Source organism: Mus caroli, unplaced genomic scaffold (genome assembly GCF_978045245.1).
Source record: "Mus caroli unplaced genomic scaffold, Mus_caroli_1 scaffold_20, whole genome shotgun sequence".
NCBI lineage: Eukaryota > Metazoa > Chordata > Mammalia > Rodentia > Muridae > Mus > Mus caroli.
Window position 1 is genome coordinate 24,293,300 of NW_028227275.1, and position 19,907 is coordinate 24,313,206.

The window sequence follows — 19,907 nt, forward strand, 5'->3', positions numbered from 1 at the left end:
GTTCTGGAACCCACATTCTTAGTTCCCACTGCAGTTAGAGAAGCGTCATCTATGTGCTTGCCATGTGCAGTTTCGTTCGCAAGGCTGCCTCCATTGCTAAGGCCAGTAACACCCTAAACACTACTACTGCTAAGACAGCAGCATTGTTCTAAAGCCGTAGGAACTGCCTGACTCCCCAGACTGGTTCTGAAAACTCTCCAGAGTTTTACAGCTCCTGGTTTTATTTTCCTCTGGGGAAGCTGTCTGTGGTTATGTTGGTCATGAGAAACACGGTTTTATTTGCTCAAGAATGTCTGGAATCGCTGTGACTTTTTCACTGCTCTGGTTGAAGACTTCCTCATTGTCCATCTGGATAGTCACTGACTTATTCAAAATCTCAACGCATCTCCCTACTCCCTGGGTTCAAACTGCCAGTAGAGAGGATAAAAGCTTTTGTAGGATTTGAGACATAAAATAGTCAGCGGTAGCTCAGAGAAGTGATTCTGGCAAGACAAAATGGAGTTGATGCAAGTGTAATAGTCTCCAGGGCATGTGTGTTAAAAGCCCTGTGTGTAAAATGTTTTATGAGGCTATAGCTCAGTTGGTATGGTGCTTGCCTAACATACACAGAGACTTGGGTGCAACCCCCAAGACTACAGAAAAGCAAGTGTGGTAGTGCATCCTAGCACTTGGGAGACAGAAGAGCAGAAGTTCAAGGTCAAAACTAGAGAGATGGCTCACTGGTCCAGAGAACTTGGGTTAAATTCCCATTATCCACAGTATATTCACAACCATCTATAACTCTAATTCCTGGAGTATTTGACAGACTTCCTGGCTTCTAAGAGTATCGGGTATTCACATGGTATATAGACATACATGCAGGCTAAATACAGACATTAAAAATAAAGGTTGGAGCTGGAGAGATGGCTCAGAGGTTGAGTACTGACTACTTTTCCAGAGGTCCTGAGTTCAATTCCTAGCAACATGATGGCTTACAACCATCTATAATGGGATCTGATGTCTTCTTCTGGTGTGTCTGACATACAAAAAAATAAATAAATCTTTTTTAAAAAAAGTTTAAGATCAGCTGGGCGTGGTGGGGCACGCCTTTAATCCCAGCACTCGGGAGGCAGAGGCAGGCAGATTTCTGAGTTAGGCTATACAGAGAAACCCTGTCTCGAAAAAAAACAAACAAATAAATAGTTTAAGATCATCTTCAGTTACATAGAGTTTGAGTCCAGCCTGGAATATATGATACCATCTTTAAATTAAAAAAAATAAAGACCAGTATTAGCATATTAGATTGAAGTATTACATTGGAAAGAGGAAAATTGCTTTCTGTAATACAAAGTATGGGACATAATACTGTGCATGTGAAAGCATTAATAGTTAGGGCCCCACCTTCCTAGGGAATGGCCACATTTCTCACGTTCTCAGACTCAGTGAATATGCTCAGAGGCATGCATGTTTTTGTACATACTGTTTTCTTTTGTTTGTTTTTGAGATAGGGTCTTATGCTGTAGTCCAGGCTAGCCTTGAACTCATGATCCTCCTTCCCCATTCTCCCCAATGCTAGGATTACTGGAGTGAACCACCATGGTCAGCTTTGCACACACTGTTTTGTTTCCTTAGATGTTGCCTAAGAAAACATTTAACATGTTTTAGGTCCTTCTAATGTACTCTAAGGTAGAAGATTAATTTGGTCTCCTCTATCCTAATGGAAATTATAATGTAATGGAGTGGGGAAGCATAATACTCAATAAAACCCAAGAAAGGCTATGGCGGTAACTGGGGAAAGTGCTTGGAGGGAGAAGCACGGGATGTTAGGCATGGGTTGGAGGAGCCTGATCTAAAGGTTCAGTACAGTTCCACACAAGAAAATGACTTTGCTACTGAGACCTCAAGAATTAAGGATTAACTATGGGGTAGGAGAGCTGGCTCAGCAGTTAAAGATACTGGCTGCTCTTCCAAAGGACCTGGGTTTGATCCCCAGTGTCCACCATATGTATATATATGTATGTATACATATACATATGTATGTATGTATGTATAGTTCCAGGGGATCTGATGCAATATTCTGGCCTCTGTCAGTACCAGGGCATAAGTATGATAAACACACATACATGCAGTCGAACACTCGTACAAATATAAGAATTAGCAATGATTGGAGAAAAGAATGCTTAGGTTAGCAGGAACACTGTGTCCTTGGCACCGGTGGCAAGAGTAATCAGGAACCCACAGGACTCTGATTAGAGAGGTCACTGAGCAAGGAGCAGCAGCTGCTTCAGGGAAGAAGCAAGCGGGGACCTGGTAGTTCATAGCAATGTTTTGTATGTGATCCAAAAGGCAGTAGAATGCCATCGGGAGCTTTTGAAGAAGGAGTGTAGGGTGTGGTTACATGTTCAGGTTAATGTAGGGACATCACTTCTTCAGCTTCTCCGCCCCCTCTCTTTCTCTCTCCCTCTCTCTCTCTCTCTCTCTCTCTCTCTTTCTTTTATTAATTTATTTTTTACACTCCATATTCCATTCCCTGCCCCCCCATCCACCCTCTGACTGCTCCACATCCCACACCTCCTCTCCACCCACCTGTCTCCACGTGGATGCCCCCACCCCCCAACCCACGTGACCTCTAAACTCCCTGGGGCCTCCAGTCTCTTGAGGGTTAGGTAGGTGCTTCATCTCTGAATGAACACAGACCTGGAAGAAGTTTACTGTATGTGTGTTGGGGGCCTCATATCAGCTGGTGTATGCTGTCTGTTTGGTGGTCCAGTGTTTGAAAGATCTCAGGGGTACAGATTAATTGAGACTGCTGGTCCTCCTACAGGATCGCCCTTATCCTCAGCTTCTTTCAATCTTCCCTAATTCAACAACAGGAGTCCACTGCTTCTGTTCATTGATTGGGTGCAAATATCTGCAGCTGTCTCTTTTAGCTGCTTGTTGGGTCTTTCCGAGGACAGTCATGCTAGGTCCCTTTTTGTGAGCACTCCATAGCCTCAGAAATAGTGTCAGGTCTTGGACCCTCCCTTAAGCTGGATCCCACTTTGGGTCTGTGGCTGGACCTTCTTTTCCTCAGGCTTCTCTCCATTTCCATCCCTGTAATTCTTTCAGACAGGAACAATTATGGGTCAGAGATGTGACTGAGGGATGAGTTTTACAGGCAAATGGATGGAACTAGAACATATTATCCTGAGTGAGGTAACTCAGACCCAAAAGGACATGCATGGTATGTACTCACAGATAAGTGGATATTAGCAAGATATATATATATATATATATATATCCAAGATACAGTCCACAGGACTCAAAATGGTCAACAAGCTTAAGTGCCCAAGTGAGGATGCCTCAGTCCCACTTGGGAGAGAGAAGAAAACAATCACAAGTTGGGAGGGAAAGTGGATGGGATGGGGGTGGAGTGTGGGAGAGAGGGGAACCTGATCTGGTATTGGGTGAGGGAAAAGGACTGAAGCCCTGAGGGCCAGCAGAAAGAGTGGAATCGGGCAACTTCAGGAAATAGGAGGTTGGGGGGACCCTCCAGAATGCACCAGAGACCTGGGAAGTAAGAGACTCTCAGGAATCAAAGGGAAGGAAGGACCTTAGATGAAATGCCCTACAATAGAGAGAGGGAACTTATAGAGCCCACCTCTTGCTCTTATAGAGCAAGAAGACAGGGCATCAAGTGAGGGATGGGGTTGCCATCCTACAGTCACATTTCTTCTTTCCTTTCTCTCTCTCTCTCTTTCTTTCTTTCTTTCTTTCTTTCTTTCTTAAGAAAGCATTGCTGGATTCTAGGTAGAAATCATTGAGAAAAGGTGTTTATGTAGCTACTCAGACTGTGAGTTAAGGAACAAGATAGTGGTTTGGATTAGGGCATTAGGACTGGTGATGACAGGACTTACAGTGAAAGTGTGTTTTGAAGCTTGAATTGGCAGAATTTAGTGAGAAATTGATTTAGATAGAGAGGGAGGGAGGGAGGTGGGCTGGAGGGGGAGAGAACGAATATGAAGGCTATATACTAAATTACTGGGTTGAATTGGGTATATATAAAAGGCATTTATGTTTTGCTGTGTCTGTAATGTGCAGTGTGTGAGCCCACATGTGTGGATGTATGTGTGCATGTGTGCAGGTTCGTGGAAGTCAGAGGTTGATGCTGCCTGTCTCCCTTGATTATTCTCCACCTTGAACTATCCTTGTTTAGGCAGGATGTCTCACTTGAGCCCAGAGCTTCCAGATTGTGCTAGCTGGCCAGCTTGATCTAGTGATCCCTTCTCTCTGCCTCCTAAGGGTTAGTTAGGGTTACAGGTGGCCACCATGTCCACCAGGTATCTATGTGGGTGCTGGGGTTCTGACCTTGGCTCCCACATTTGTATGGTATATCCACTGAGCAATCTCCCAGGTATGGTCTTTATATTGACATTTAAGGAACGCTGGTGAGAAGCAGATTAAAGTGGAAGATCAGGAGCTTATGTGATGGTTTTTAGTTATTTTACTCAAATCCCCACTCCACAAATTTTTGCTGAAAATTGTCCTCCTGCAAACTGTGTTGCTTGGCTTTTCTCATTATCTGCTTTCTCATAATTACCATGCACTAACTTGCCTGTCCCTCATTAGACAGAGTCCTTTGTCAGGAAGCACTTTGGCCATCTTGGAAAGGGGATAAACATTTCCCTCCATGTTTCCCACTGAGTGTTGTGTGTTAAAGGCTCCTGTGATCCTCCTTCTGGATGGAGCTGGAGTGAGTTAATGTTTCTTTATTGCAGAGCAGCATCTTGCTTTCTCACGAGGTGGAGCCTGACACACATTTCATTCATTTCATTTCTGCCTCTTCTCCACCACCCTTTGTCTTTTGCACCTCTCATGTTTCTTGAATTGGAATTAAGAGGTAGGAATAGACATTCTGTGGGAATTGCTAATTTGATCCTGAGTGTGGCCTGCATGGCAGATGTAACTGGCTGCTGTCAGAAAATGTCTATGGGAAGCTCATTTTGCCTGCAGTTGTTGCAGATCTGTTTCTTTTACTCCCTGTGATGAAAACAGTCTTCAAGAGATGAGAATTTACTATTGTTCATTCCTACCCAGCTGTAAAGATAGGCGGCACAGAGAGAGAAACTCGTTGTCTTTGTAGCAGTGCTGGGAAGAATGAGTAAGAACCCTTCGGTGTCTCATTATCCCCACCCTTGGCCTTTGCTGACGCCAGGCTCATACCCCTGAGTTGCTTGTAGTATAACATGGTTATGTTAGCAGCGTTTTTCTTTTTGGCAAAAAGTTGTTTACCACTTTTCTAAGGCTGTTTGTACTGTTCTTGCATGATGGCTGTAGTGGCTCAAAGCCTGGGTTGCAGGGAAGTAGAGCCGACTTAAGAGAGGGGAGAGAGGGCCTTTGTGTGCCTGTCCCTTTCTCTGCTTTCCTCCTTTGTTTTTCCTGCTGCTGCTCCACCTCCTTCCCCCTCCTTTCACGTTCTCCTACCTCCATCTCTCCTTTCTGCTGTCCTTCTTCTTCCTCTTCCCTCCTCCTTTGCCTTATCTATTCTCTCTTCCCCATTCCTCCTTCCCACCTTCCCTCAGACAGTAGAAACTGGTGGCAAGTTTTATCAGGAACTCACAGACTCAAAACAAGAAAAATTATTTTTTAATCTGGGCCTTATTTTGGAATGCCACATTGAAAATAATTTCTAGTCATGGTGGTACACACTTTTAATCCTCGCAAGTGGAAGGCAGAAGCAGTCAGATCTCTGTGAATTTGAAGCCAGCCTGTTTTGCATATTGAGTTCCACAATAGCCAAGGCTACACAAAAAACCTTGTCTCAAAAAAACAAATCAGAAAATAATTCTTTAGGGATTTTGTTGTTGCTGTTGTTTTTGTTTGTTTCTTTTTCTGAGAGATGGCATCACTATAGCCCTGACTCAAGTGGAACTCACTGTGTAGACTAGGGTGGCCTTGAACTCACAGAGATTCTCTTGCATCTGACTTCCGAAGTGCTGGTATTAAATCCATGAGCCACCATCATCTGCATTGTGTGTGTGTGTGAGAGAGAGAAAGATTTAAAATACAGCCTAGAGTAACAGTGTTAATATGTCATAGCCACACCCATACTACTATATCTTGATTTATGTGCTTATTTTCAAATTGGAGTCCCTTTGATGCCAGGAAAACTATCATTGGCTCTGCTATTAGAAGAGAATGTACCCATAAGTTATTTTTTCCTTTCTTTAATCATTTTTTAAAGTACATAGGATAAACAAGAGCAGATAAAGATCATCGTGGAGCAATATTTATTTGCTTATCCTATGTACTTTAAAAATGATTAAAGAAAGGAAAAAATAACTTATGGGTACATTCTCCATTTTTTGGTTATATGAGGCAGGGTTTCTCTGTGTGTAGCTCTGACTCACAGAGATCCATCTGCCTCTGCTTCCCAAACTCTGGGATTAGAGACATACCATTACCTCCAACTGGTTACATTCTTTTACTAGCATAATATTTAATCCTATCCCTCCTTCTCCAGATCCCCAACATATGCACCTCCCAACTTTATATGTTTCTCCCCTCAATAAGTCAGAATCCAGCTAGTGCTTACCACATTCATTGTGTGTGGGGTCCCTTCACCTACCAATGGACACTTCCCCAAAGAAAAATGATTTTCCCTCCCCATACAGCCGTCACCTGCCAGCAGCTCTTCAGCTAGGCATGAGAGTGCCTCTTTGGTAAGGGCATGTACTTAGTAGCTACAATGGGGACTATAAATATAATGCAGTGATCTTTTTTACCAAGGAAAGCAGATGCAGTTTTGATGCTTTGTCCTTAGATACTATTCTAGTCATTTCCGTGTTATATGTAAACATGGTTGTACTTGGTGGTCTTCAGTTGGAAAAGCCGTGCCTCAGGATACATTGTGTTCTATGTGTTTCACAGCATTGTTTTCTAGGAAAGCCATTCTGATTACAGAAACTGCTACTTTGTTTCAGGTCGGTCTTCTCTCTTTCCCTTTGAAGACGCCTTCTTGGATGACAGCCATGGTGATCAGGCCTTATCATCTGGCTTAAGTTCTCCTACTCGATGTCAAAATGGGGAACGAGTGGAACGCTACTCTAGAAAGGTGTTTGTTGGAGGCCTTCCTCCTGACATCGATGAAGGTACCACATGCATTCATTAACAACTATACAAGAGCTGGACTTTTGTGCGTTGTGTCACCATACCCTGACACTTCTCCAAGCTAGGGTCAGTAAACACATGTTGAATGTGTAATGAAATTAAACTATGACAAAGCTAACTTAAGCTATTGTAGTTCTCATAGGCTTTGGATGTGCTATTTTAGACTCACTACATGAAACTTGTAGTGGCCAGAACTTCATTTTCCTCTAATTTACATTTCTTACTTTGGGGTGATATGTATAGGCCACTGTACTTGGAGGGCAGAGGGCAGTTTGTAAGAGTTTCTTGCTCCCATGTGAGTCCCAGGGATTGAACTCAGGTTGGTAGGCTTCATGGCAAGATCCTCTATGCACCGAGCCATCTCTTCTGTCTGTGAAATTATATTTGAAACATCTTCTGCATCTTTACCTTTTTTTTTCTAAAACTACAGAAACATTCTCAGTTTTTGAAATCTGTTTTACTTTACATAAAGATCACCTTAGCTAGAACTAGATTTTTCTACCAAGTTTCTTATTAAGTTTATTGGCAGTAAAAGGAAAGGAATTAGAGTTAGAAATGTATTTTTTCATGACTAGACGCTAATAACCAGATATACTCCCTAGCAATGGTATTTTATTCTGCAGAGTTACTTCTGAGAAATACTTTAGAAAAGCTCTTAAAAGAAAATAAGTGTAAAAGTCGGGTGGGGGGGATCCCTTAGAACATTTTTTAATGAAAAGATATATTTTATGTTTCTCACAATTGCAGGTTTTCCCTCTTTTACTAAATTTCTTCTTTGTTTTGTAGATGAGATCACTGCCAGCTTTCGCAGGTTTGGACCCCTTGTGGTGGACTGGCCTCATAAAGCCGAGAGCAAGTCATACTTCCCTCCTAAAGGTAATGGACTCAAGATGTCCCTCTGTCTGTCAGACGCCAGACAGTACCAAATAAGATGGTCTTCCAAGTCTTGAAATAGCCATTGGCCCTATTTCCCCAAGTAACCTAACAGTGCTCATCATCATGTGTGAGTTTCATGTGGAGACACTCCCCAGGAGCGTACCGTGTGCGATGACCCCTGAGTTTATTATCAGTGAGATTGTTTCGAGTCTGTAATAGAGGAGCTTTGGCTAAGATTATAGTTCCCTAGGGTTTTGAAGGATGCCAGCAGTGGTAAAATGTAAAAGTTAGATTTATGTGTATTCCTATAGCTGTGTGGCTTTTAAAAAATTTTTAAATAGATCTCACAGTCCTGGGGATTGGGAAAGCTAGTGGCTAAAGAATGGCTTTGTGCCGTGTGCCCATTGTCCGCAGCCAAATGCCGAGTGGCTTGGCCTGTTGAGAGGTGGAGAACTAACTAGAAAAGAGTCTTCACAACATCCCGCTTCTCTTAACTTGTGGGAGGTTCTCCCACTAAGGCCCAACAAACATATTGCCTTGTGCTCAGAGATTGTTGTTGCTGCAGAGTCCAGCGGACGTCTGTGCTGATGCCCAGTTTGAGTGTGTTCGGAGAGTCATATAATAGACTACTTTGGGTTGAAGAGAGTGGGTTTCTCATTCCTGTGTTATGTTCTGCAACCTGTGTTTTAGAGGTGCCACTCATCTTGTTGATGACACCCCTGAGAAGTGACTTGTGATACATTTTGTGTGTAACATTCCTCGTCACAGAAGGAGGAAGTCAGCATCCTTGTCTTCCTTGTGCCCTGTGCAGGACAAACTTGAGCTTAAGCTGGGGAAGCCACTGGCTTCCTGCTGTGCTCAACTCATTGGGGTTTTGCTCACTTAGCCATCTCCTCCATTGCTCTGTAGCCCATGAAAAGAAGTTAGCCACTGAAGGGTTACTTGTGGTTTTTTAATATCTCCTCTTAGGTTTTTTTTTTTTTTTTTAAGACATGTGTACTTCGCTTTGTATTCCAGGCTGGCAGTATACTCAGTGTTTCTGTGCCTCAGCTCTCAGATGCTAGAGTTAAAGGCACACAACAATATCTGGCTCAGAACAGTTTTACATTTTGAAATTAAGTGTATTTCATCAGAAGAGATAAAAATCATTACACTGATCATTTCAATGGAAGAATGTGTTCCCTACCTTGTGATGCGTGAACTACACTATGTAAAGTTGTATATGTAAAGATGTTTTCAGGCCAGGTGTGGTGGGACATACTGTGATGCAGCATTTTATCAATGAATGAATGAATGTGTTTATCACACTATGGAATATGTCATACACTTTATAAAATGACACACATGAAAGGTTACAAAGTAGTCATACTGAGAAGATAATGAAAATCATTCTTGCATGAAGTTGTCAAATGGTCATTGGAGAAATAAAAGAGAAATTTATTATATATATGGTCACATTCAAATATTCATTCCAAGTGTATATCTGTGAGAAATACTCATTTTGCTAAATGTCCTCCTTATTAGTACGTATAAATATGTAGATTTATATGGAATTTTAAGGGTTTTTTTACATATGTACATTACATATAATGTATGCTGTTTTTTTTATATATTCCCTCTAACAATGTCAGCATCTTTCTGAGGTCGACCTACATTATCATTAATGAGCATAGTTTATTTATTCAAGTCTGTGGGTGTTAGAGTTCTTTTCTCTCATAAATTATGCTTGTTAGTATTATATTTTTAATTTTGTTTTTTCCTTTCTGAATTTTCTTTGCAAGGGGAGAGGTGCTGAAGCTGTAACCAGGGCCTTCTCTGTACACTGGGCAACAGTACTGACTTACAGTTCTGTCTTTACCTCCTAGGGTAAATTCCTGTTCCCAGTCTTAGTGCTTGGTTTATAAAACTCAGTTTTGCTGAGAGTCTAGGGAAATTATTCCTTTTTAATTTTTTCCAATTGTATTGTTAAAAACTATACTTTTGGAGTTATTTTTAACCTTCTTTACTATCACATTGATTTTCTATTGTTAGACAAGATAATAATTCCTGATACCTTTTAGATATTTGGGTTTTTTATGGAAACTTCTTTTATATGAATGACTTTTGTCTTTTAGATAGTCAGAAGTAGCCCAGGTTGGAATGGACTTACTCTATAGCTAAAGATGCCCTTCAGCCACAGGCCTCCGTCTTCTGAGGTCAAGCTGAGGGTTCCATGTCTTCTGGCAAGCACTCTATTAGAAGCCCATATGGTTTTTGCATTGCCAGTAAAATCACCAACTTTTTAAAGATTTATTTATTTATTTTATGTGAGTACACTGTGGCTGTCGTCAGACACACAAGATGAGGGCATTGGATCCCATTACGGATGGTTGTGAGCCACCATGTGGTTGCTGGGAATTGAACTCTGGACCTCTGGAAGAGCAGTCAGTGCTCTCAACCTCTGAGCTATCTCTCCAGCTTCACCAATACTTTTCTTTATGTGTTTTTGTTTGTTTTGTTTTGTTTTGAGACAGATTCTATGTAGCCTTGGCTGGCCTGGAGCTCCCTGGTGAGCCAAGGCTCGTGACACAGGTCTGTAACCATAGCTACTGAGGAGCCTCTGGGAAGAGGATTGCAAATTCAAGTTTGATTCTGTCTCAAAATAAAATAGACAAAAAGGGCTGGGGATGAAACTAACCTTGCCTAGTGTGGGAGGCCTGTACCACAATAACATGGTGTTACAGAAGAAAGAGGGGAGGGCAAAGGGAGGCAGAGAAGACAAGGAGTGGCAAGTGACGGGGCCCTGGTACAAACAGAATACAGGGTATAGATGTATGTGTCTAGTAGTCTCTGAAGGAGTCTGTGTTAGGTCTTGTGGGAATCTAGAGAAGACACCATTCTTGATTTTAAATGGCCGCACTTTCTTAAAGGTACTCAAAGATATAAATGTAAACTTTGAGTGGTAAAGTATGAATCCTGGCAGTAGATTTATGGGGCTCTTAGGTGTTGTATGGCCCTGAGTTGGTTATTTAACCTTTCCCTGCCTTAGTTGTATTGCCAACAAAGAAAGAACAAAATAGTACCTATTTCATGATGCTGTAATGAGAATTCAAAGGAGTAAATTCTGTTTATAACATGGTATTATAAATGATGGTATTTCTTTTAAACTATGGAACAATCTGTAATCCATATCAAGGGAACAAAATTATTCTAGGCATTCAAAAGAGATTGCTGTGGGATGTATAAAATCCTGACCTCTGGAGATAGGTAGACTCTAAGCAAGCAAGTGAAAGATCTGTATGACAAGAACTTCAAGTCTCTGACGAAAGAGATTGAAGAAGATCTCAGAAGATAGAAAGATCTCCCATGCTCATGGATTGGCAGGATGAATGTAGTAAAGATGGCCATCTTGCTGAAAGCAATCTACAGATGCAATGCAATCCCCATCAAAATCCCAACTCAATTCTTCACAGAGTTAGAAAGAGCAATTTGCACATTCACTTGGAATAACAGAAAACCCAGGATAGTGAAAACTTCTCAACAATAAAAGAACTTCTGGGGAAATCACCATTCCTGACCTCAAGTTGTATTACAGAGACAAGCAGGTGGATCGATGGAATAGAATTGAAGACCCAGAAATGAATCCACACACCTATGGTCACTTGATCTTTGACAAAGGAGCTAAAACCATCCAGTGGAAAAAAGACAGCATTTTCAACAAATGGTGCTAGTTCAACTGGCAGTCTGCATGTAGAAGAATGCGAATTGATCCATTCTTATCTCCTTGTACAAAGCTCAAGTCCAAGTGGATCAAGGACCTGCACATGAAACCAGATACACAGAAACTAATAGAAGAGAAAGTGGGGAAGGGCTCGAACACATAGGCATAGAGGAAAATTTCCTAATCAGAACACCAATGGCTTATGCTCTAAGATCGAAAATACACAAATGGGACCTCACAAAATTGCAAAGCTTCTGTAAGGCAAAGGACACTACATCCAATAGAGGGTTAATATCCAATATATACAAAGAACTCAAGAAGTTAGACTCCAGATCACCAAATAATCCTATTAAAAAATGGGGGACAGAGCTAAACCAAGAATTCTCAACTAAGGAATACCGAATGGCCAAGAAGCACCTTAAGAAATGTTCAGCATCTTTAGACATCAGGGAAATGCAAATCAAAACAACCCTGAGATTCCACCTCACATCAGTCAGAATGGCTAAGATCAAAAACTCAGGTGGCAGCAGATGCTGGCAAGGATGTGGAGAAAGAGGAACACTCCTCCATTGCTGGTGGGATTGCAAGTTAGTACAACCACTCTGGAAATCAGTTTGGCGGTTCCTCAGAAAATCATAGTATTATCTGAGGACCCAGCTATACCACTCCTGGGTATATACCCAGAAGATGCTCCAATATATAACAAAGGACACATGCTCCACTATGTTCATAACAGCCTTATTTATAATAGCCAGAAGCTGGAAAGAACCCAGATGCCCCTCTACAGAGGAGTGGATACAGAAAATGTGGTACATTTATACAATGGAGTACTACTCAGCTATTAAAAACAATGAATTCATGAAATTCTTAGGCAAATGGATGGAACTAGAAAATATCATCCTGAGTAAGGTAACCCAGTCACAAAAGAACACACATGGTATGCACTCATTGATAAGTAGATAATAGCCCCAAAGCTCAGAATACCCAAAATAAAATTCACAGACCACATGAAGCTCAAGAAGAAGGAAGACCAAAGTGTCTTAGAAGGGGAACAAAATACTCACAGGAGGAAATGCAGAGACAGTGCAGAGCAGAGACTGAAGGAAAGGCCATCCAGAGACTGCTCCACCTGGGGCTCCATCCCATATACAGTTACCAAACCCAGACACTATTGTGGATGCCAACAAGTGCTTGCTGACAGGAGCCTGATATAGGTGTCTCCTGAGAGGCTCTGCCAGAGCCTGACATATACAGAAGTGGATGCTTGCAGCTAAACATCGGACTGAGCATGGGGTCCCTAATGGAGGAATTAAAGGACTGAAAGAGCTGAAAGGGTTTGTAACCTCATAGGAAGAACAACAATATCAACCAACCAGACCTCCCCTTCCCCCCTCCCCCCAGAGCTCCCAGGGACTAAACCACCAACCAGAGAGTACTCATGGCTCCAGCTGCATATGTAGCAGAGGATGGCCTTGTTGGGCATCAATGGCAGGAGAGGTCCTGTGAAAGCTCGATGCCCCAGTGTAGGGGAATGCCAGGGCAGGGAGGCGGGAATGGGTGGGTAGGTGAGGGAACACCTTCATAGAAGCAGGGGGATGAGATAGGGGGTTTCCCCGGGGTGGGGTGTCGACTGGGAAAGCTCACCTACACAGAGATACTTCCTCCAACAAGGCCACACCTCCTAATAGTGCCATTTCTCATGAGCCAAGCATATTCAAACCACACATATGCCTTCATGTCGTTTCTTATGCTTAAACAACAACAACAAAATCGCAGATGAATATTTTACATAGTACTCAGGTATCAGTGAAGGATTATGTGAGCAGAGGAGTGGTTTTCTTAGTTTAAGACCTAGGATACTAGCAATGAGATATTATAAGAATAGGGGGAAAGGGCTGGCAAAATGCCTCAACGGGTAAGAGCACTGACTACTCTTCCAAAGGTTCTGAGTCCAAATCCCAGCAACCCACAACCACTTATAATGAGATCTGACACCATCTTCTGGTGCGTCTGAAGAAAGCTACAGTGTACTTATGTATAATAATAAATAAATCTTTGGACTGGAGTGAGTTGCAGCCGACCAGAGCAAGCAGAGGTCCTAAAAATTCAATTCTCAGCAACAACATGAAGGCTCACAACCATCTGTACAGCTATAGTGTACTCATATACATAAAATAAATAAACAAATATTAAAATTAGAAAAAAGAATGGGGGGTTGTAGTTGATGGAATGGCAGTAGGCGCAATGGCAGGGTGTGCTGACATTCCTTCCATTAATGTAAATGAAGAGAATACCTAATAATAATAAAAAATAATAAAAAAATGGGCTGCTAGTTGGCATTGTTGATCAGAGGGGAATCAGGCTGGTGTGTTGAAAGTTTGATTTAGAGTTTGGCTTGTCCTCACATCTGATCTGAGAAGAGATCCCTGGTGGGTGCTTGGTTTACAGTCAGGCCATGGGGAGCAGAGACGGGGGTTGGAATTGCATGTGTCTCCAGTCATCTTTTTTGAGAAGGGAGAGGAAAATGAAGAGCAGATAAGTAAAGTTTATAGCAACAGTTACTAAGACCAGGAAATAGAGATAGCTGTGGCCTTCTTGTCAAATACCTGGTATTATAACTGCCCAGTAAGTGGACAGAGCAGTGGGACCAGAACAAGACACTCTGGCTTTCAGTGAGCAAGTGTTGCTTTGTGAGCAACAGGAACGATGGTGCCTCCTCAGCAGAACTCATCGCCAGCATCCTTGTTTCCTTGTAGGATTGCTTTAGCTGCGTACACCTATCTGTCTGTACACAGGGCCAGTAGCATAACAGCTGAGATCAGTCTGTGTTCACATTTCAATCTCATCTCCCCACAAGCATCTAGTGACTTTTGTTGGCTGTTTCACGTATTCTATACCCTAATTTATTTGCTTGATGGCAATTTAGCCCATTAGTAATAATACTTATGTTCATGCATTCTTGTCTGTGTCCTTTTCTTTCAAGTTGTTTCCTTTAGGCTAAATTAGAACTACTTAAGTAGAGATGAAAATCTTAATGGCTCCGGATTTGATGTCACATGGTTTCCCAAAGCAATCGCTTTGTAAAGTTTATGCTAATTTGGACATCTGCACCAAGTTTTCTCTTTAGTTCCAAGTCAGATAAATGGCACATTGCAGCTGTGAACTCACCTTTTCGCTTCTTTGTTCGGCAAATAATGGACCTCTGCAGAAGCCAGGGCCACACTGGCCACACTGGTATGAATCATGTAACTGAAATGATCCAGTCTTTTTTTGATCCAGCCTGATTGGCTGAATCTTGGCTGCTTCCAGCCATCACTGCCCATCTTAGCAGAGTCTCATAGAGGAGCTTAGGGTGACCTTGAAGTCCTAACGGCTTTGAGTACTTATATTACAGATGTACACTACTATGACCAGCCCTACTGTCTTGAACAGAACAGAAGAATCCTTTTAGAACAGTGGTCCTTCTTTTTGTCAGGTTTCTAAATAGGCTCCCTTTCTTCCTTCAGGTCTCTGCTTAGATGTCACCTTAACAACAACAGTCGTTCTAACGTCTATATCTAAAGTAGCCATCCCCCTGCCCTCTGCTTCCCCTCATAGTTCTTTCGTACCTCATCCTACTTTTCTTTGAAGCACCTATCGTCTGCCTTGCAAACTAGAATGTAAGAGCCCGGTGCTGCTTCTTGTTTCACTCATGGCTCTGTACTGAGCACCTCCTACCCCTGGCACATTTGCCTCGAATAGTTTTTAAATGAATGAACTACAGCATTGCAAGTGATGTATAGTTTCATTCCTTGCTCAGAGAATCGAAGCCCATCACATCCTAGAACTGGAAAGTTCCTTACGATCACTTTACCCAACCTTCATTTAAAGCTGAAATAGAAGAGAAATGTCTTTTCATTAGTGTGCAGTTTTTATTAGACTGACTTGAACCTGGAATATCGGTAGTTGGTGTTATTTTACCTAGTAAATAAAGGAAGTGAACTTTTAAATTCATTCTTGCTTAGAAGGGAAAGCATGCTTAGGCTATATAGCCTGGTCCTCTGTTGTTCTCACATAAGCTGGAGTCTTTCCAAAGAGCTGTCTTAAGCGTGTAGTAGGTCTGAGTTGTCTTTTGTCCATAGCTTACCTATAGGCTTCTGCCTCTGGTGCTACCTCATCACTTCTGGACCTGGGTGAGATGCTTTGTGATGGAGTCCTTTGCCTGGATCGATCACAGACGCTCAGGTGCTGGCTCAGCTCAGGGGCACGGCTGTAAGTGACTAGCAGAGTATAAGAGGTGCTTGGATATGAGCAGGTGGTGTGGAGGCTGTGGTAGGGGTGGCAGGGCAGCTCGGCTGTGTGTACTGGGAGCTAATCCTCCATTGCAGTCTTCTGCTGAGAGTCAGCTCAAGTGTTCTCATGTTTCTATTTGAGTTCCAGAGAGGACATCTGATTAGCCCAGTTTGTGTTTGAAGACTTGGCTATAACGTAAGTTATTCCCAAGGTAGAGCCCTGGATTTCATGACTGCTATAAAGGAAAAGCTTGGTCGTAACTTCCTTGAGCACAGAGCTGTGAATATTCCATCTGGGAAGATAACTTGGCCCAATGAATGCAGTGGTAGACATTCAGTATAACCTCTCTCAGTATCTCCTGGAGAATGTCTCTTGTCCAAAGTTGCTGCCTCTGGAGCTATAAAAATGTCTCCCCGCCCTGGACTTTTTCTCCTTTCTGCACAAAGCAGCTGCTCCTGATATGGCTCTAATCTAACCTCTTGGGAAGGAATGGAACCCATGGGACCACACAGAGAATCTAGCCAGAGAGAGTACTTCGCCATTGTTGGCAGAGGCTTCTGGGCAAACACAGGGGCAGGAGCCAGCCTCAGATATTGGGCAAGAGATAGCTATGTACCCCGAAACCCTGCAGAATCTGAGATGCCAGCAATGGAGGAGGCTATAACCCACAGCTTACTCGGGTAGCTGGTACAAGCTTTGTCCATCTGGGTCATAGGTCCAGGTGCACAGAAGTAGACATAGGCAGGCAGTGTAATACCGTGACTGAGGTGTAGACTCTCTTCCACTTTCAGAAAAGCATGTGTATCTTAAAAAAAAAAAAACATATATTTTTATTCTTTTTTTTATGTGTGTATTTTGCCTGTATGTGTTTCTGTGCTTGTATGTCCATGCATCATGTATGTCCTGGTGCCCTAAGAGGCCAGACAGTTGACAGCAGCTGTGTGGGTGCTTAGAATCGAACCCAGGTCCTCTGGAAACATCAGCTCTTTAGCAGAGAGCCATTTCCTGAGCACCAGAAGCATATGCTACTGAGCGGCTTTTAGCTGCAGTCCTGGAGTTCCCTATGCTGCGCAAGCTGGCTTGCCTGCTGACCTTGTGACTAAGCCATGCAGTTGTGATGGTTTATGTAATACCAGCATGACTTGTGAGCCTGGCATAAGGCAGGCCACGTGGATTCAATCCACTTTGAACCAGCCAGCTAAGGTAATACTGTTTGAGGGACAAGAAAGGGACAAACAGGTCATTGAGTGACTATAGCAGGCTGGAGTGTAGCATCTATTTCATTTTCCTTCAGTTGGTCTAAAATCTGACTTTGGAAAGACAGATTTGCAAATGTCATTTTTTCCCCATGTAGATAATTTGAATGAAAATAAAATCTAGTCTCAGATTCCAAGTTTTTCCACCTTCTGGGTTATGTAAACATTAGTCAGGAAGCCTAATGAATTTAGCATGTATTTAATCTTTCACACTCTATAATACAATAAATACTTTGAGTAATATTCTTTTATTTTCCTTTCATAAATGTAGGTCTTGGCTGACAATTCTAACACTCTGGTGAATTATGAATATATTTTAACATTTTATATACTTGCAGTTTTCATTCCAAGGAGTGTTTTCTTGTGAAAACATTGAACCTGCATTGGACTGTACTGAGGTGATTTTTTTTGTCTTGTCCTGCTTAGACAGATGGAGAAGCTTCTATTTTTACTTTCAAGACCGTAGTACACTCCCACTTAGACTGTGGTATTAAACACCTGTCTTCTCAGCATTGTACTAAAGTCCAACTGTGAACTTGGTTTTTGTGAACCATTTACAATTTAGGGAACTGTACAGGAAGGAGAACAGCATTCGGGGCATGTAAGCCACAGGACAAAGCCTGAGCAACTACAGAAATAGGGACAGTGTGTACGAACAAGGTCACAGTGGTACATGCTGTGCCTGGGCAGAGATGCTAGAAAAGGGCAGGTGCTTCATCCCGGGAAACTGTAAGTACTCCTCATGAGGACTCTGCTTGGAAGCTGTAAGTACTCCTCGTGAGGACTCTGCTTGGAAGCTGTAAGTACTCCTCATGAGGACTCTGCTTGGAAGCTGTAAGTACTCCTCATGAGGACTCTGCTTGGAAGCTGTAAGTACTCCTCGTGAGGACTCTGCTTGGAAACTGTAAGTACTCCTCGTGAGGACTCTGCTTGGAAGCTGTAAGTACTCCTCGTGAGGACTCTGCTTGGAAGCTATAAGTACTCCTCATGAGGACTCTGCTTGGAAGCTGTAAGTACTCCTCGTGAGGACTCTGCTTGGAAGCTGTAAGTACTCCTCATGAGGACTCTGCTTGGAAGCTGTAAGTACTCCTCATGAGGACTCTGCTTGGAAGCTGTAAGTACTCCTCATGAGGACTCTGCTTGGAAGCTGTAAGTACTCCTCGTGAGGACTCTGCTTGGAAGCTGCAAGTACTCCTCGTGAGGACTCTGCTTGGAAGCTGCAAGTACTCCTCGTGAGGACTCTGCTTGGAAGCTGCAAGTACTCCTCGTGAGGACTCTGCTTGGAAGCTGTAAGTACTCCTCGTGAGGACTCTGCTTGGAAGCTATAAGTACTCCTCGTGAGGACTCTGCTTGGAAGCTGTAAGTACTCCTCATGAGGACTCTGCTTGGAAGATAGCACCTGTCAGAAACAGAAATGAAATGCAAATTTGTCAGGTGAAAGAGAGAAGATGTTTCAGTTTTGGTCTGGACTTACTGTAGGATTTTAGTAGGACCAAGACTGAAAGTATGACCAAGAAAGAGTATATTAAGTAAAAGGATTGGACATGGGAACATGGGGCTGGAGGAATGACTCAGTGTTTGTCATGTAATCACGAGGACCTGATATCTGTTCACAGAAACCACATCAAAGGTCAGGTGTGCCTCTTATCCCAGCATGGAAAGGGGAAGACAAGAGGGTCCCTCGGGCTTGTTGGGCAGCCTGTGTAGTCCAACCATCAAGCTTCAGGCCAGGAAGAGGTCACCCAAAGTTGACCTGTGTCTTGCACAAATGTATACACATGTGCACACACACACACACACACACATATGAACACATAGCCACACAGGTGGGGAGAAGAGGAGGAGGAGAAACAGCTATGAGGAACTGTAAAAATTATTGATGCTAACAGTGAACCTGGGTTGTCTTCTAAACCGAGTAGGTGCCCATAGTCTTGAAGGGGAAATTGGTACAGAGAGAAAATGTATTGTCAGTGAAATCAAGAACTAATCTGAGGACATTAAAGTCAGAGGAGAAAAGAATTTAGTGTCAGAGCTTAGGCCTGAGGACATGACTGAGGGATGTGTCTGCTGAAAACACAGTTGGCCAATTGTTTGAGGGTGAAGGAAAAGCAACAAATATGTGGACAGATATCAGACATCATGTCTCGGGAAGAGGTGCCAACAATTACTAGCTATTTGACATTTAGCATTGAGTAATTTAAGCCCTGCATGCCAATGTACTCATCTGAGGTAGTGCCTCTCATTGGGTTTTTCAGATTAGATAAGACAGTACACACAAGCACTAGCACAAGTTTTAGGACCAGTAGGTGTTAAATAATATGCCCTCCATGAAAATGTAATACCTTTTATTATTAAATAAAATCACCCAACTGGTTTGGTCAGTTCCTCCTAAACTCCCAGCCTGGTCTCAGTTTTCCCTGGTCAGGTGCTTATTAGAACTGACAGTGACTTTAAGGGACAGGCTGGCAGGCTTCACAAGGCCCTCTTTATGATGAGAAGGTGTAGTTACATAAACAGCTTTAATGCTAACTCTCCACGTCATTGCCCCAGACTGCAGAAAGTGCTCCACCAGTCTCCATTTTGGGCACGCGTCTTCTCAGGCATCTTGCTTTCCTGTCACTCCCAGCCGCTCCCACCCCTGCTCACCCACAGGCAGCCTACAAGAAGCAGTTGTT

General features: G+C 42.7%; 1 protein-coding gene across 11 annotated transcripts in view; it reads left to right on the forward strand.

Annotated features, from left to right (window-relative positions):
- Window positions 1–19,907, forward strand: part of Cpeb3 (cytoplasmic polyadenylation element binding protein 3) — a 184,791-nt gene that overhangs the window by 110,272 nt on the left and 54,612 nt on the right. For all 11 annotated transcript variants that reach the window (XM_029472535.2, XM_029472532.2, XM_029472531.2 and 8 more), the window contains 2 exons: window positions 6,942–7,109; window positions 7,915–8,004. In XM_029472535.2, coding sequence (XP_029328395.1) covers window positions 6,942–7,109; window positions 7,915–8,004 — 258 coding nt within the window. The remainder of the gene's footprint in view (window positions 1–6,941; window positions 7,110–7,914; window positions 8,005–19,907) is intronic.